The sequence below is a fragment of the Orycteropus afer genome, unplaced genomic scaffold (genome assembly GCF_000298275.1).
Source record: "Orycteropus afer afer isolate SDZICR_OR568_19922 unplaced genomic scaffold, OryAfe1.0 scaffold00541, whole genome shotgun sequence".
In the NCBI taxonomy this organism is placed as follows: Eukaryota; Metazoa; Chordata; class Mammalia; order Tubulidentata; family Orycteropodidae; genus Orycteropus; species Orycteropus afer.
In genome coordinates this window covers 319,088-320,370 of record NW_006922128.1, presented here as the reverse complement: position 1 = coordinate 320,370, position 1,283 = coordinate 319,088, and the positions used below count along the sequence as shown (strand labels likewise).

Genomic DNA, 1,283 nt, shown 5'->3' with positions numbered 1-1,283 from the left:
TGCCCCGTGGACCCCTGCCCCTGCCCGTCATGCCCCGTGGACCCCTGCCCCTGCCCGTCATGCCCCGACCTCGATTGCGCAGGGCCTGTTGCCACAGGATCCTCCCGATGACGCCGGTCCACGCAGCCTTCACGTCTGCTGAGCTCGCCTGCAGGACGTAGGTGTCCTGAGGCCGTCGCCGCCGCCGGAACCAGATCTCAAACCTCAAGCCGTCGTCACCCACGTTCTCCGTCAACCCGATCTCGGCCGTCTGGGTCACAGAAAACCCCAGAGTGGCCCATGCAGCCTCGATGCCTTCACACAGCTCCCCCAGTGGCCCCCAGGTGCCTGGGTGCGGGTGGAGCGGGAAGCCAAGGGGCCGGCTCCCCGGGGCCTGTCTCCCCATTTGGGAAAGAAGGGGCTGTGCTAGAAGGGTCTAGGCCTTGGTCACGTCTGTGTCCATATGGTCCCACCGGGACCCAGCCAGGCCTGTCCACCGAGCCCGTCTGCAGCCCCAAGCCCAGGCGCCTCCCTGGCCGGCACTACCTTGAAGGACTGCTTGTACACAAAGATGTCATGGCCGCTCTCCACCTTCTTGGTCTTGCTGAACAGGATGAGGTCGTCAAAGAGGAAGACGCGCCTCAGGTACTTCCTCCTCCGGCAGCAGACGACAAACTCGTCCTGGCACCTGAGGGGCCCCTGCTCCTTCAGGTCCACCTGCAGGGGACAGGGCCTCAGCGACAGCCACGTGCGGCGCAGCTCTGCTCGGACGAGTGGCTGCCGTTCTGGGTGTCGTCAGAGAGGGGACTGCGGGGCCAAGCTCCCCAGCTTCCGTGAGCACAGTTCAGGCTCAGCGTCTCATCAGAAGTTTCCAGCGGCTTTAAGTAGAAGCTGCGGTGTGACCAAAACAATGGCCCAGGAGACCCCCGCGCGCCCATCTGACCCCTACAGCTCACAGGGGAGGCAGACTCTCCCATGCCAGGCCACACTGCCCGGGGCCCACGTGGCTACCTGGGGCCAGGGAGGGCCTGGCTGTACGCTGGAGGGGCTACAGGCCCTGCCACCCACTGAGGGTCACGGTCAGCACCAACGGCCTGACCATGGGGCAGGTGCGGGAGGAACCAGGCAGAGAGGGGGTTGCTTCACGTGCTCGCTGGGACTGGGGTCCCCCATGGGCACAGCACTCTGTGACACGGGGCTCTAGCCAGGAGGTGGGTCCTCGCATGCCCGTGCCCCCTGCACACATTGGTGGGGTCACAGTGAATGTACCTCTCTTGGGTGTTGACTTCCTACTTTAAAGCCTC

General features: G+C 65.1%; 1 protein-coding gene across 1 annotated transcript in view; it reads right to left on the bottom strand.

Annotated features, from left to right (window-relative positions):
- PLEKHG4B (pleckstrin homology and RhoGEF domain containing G4B) overlaps positions 1-1,283 on the bottom strand; it is an 85,986-nt gene that overhangs the window by 14,028 nt on the left and 70,675 nt on the right. The window contains 2 exon segments of the mRNA XM_042782953.1: positions 70-250; positions 526-696. Coding sequence (XP_042638887.1) covers positions 70-250; positions 526-696 — 352 coding nt within the window.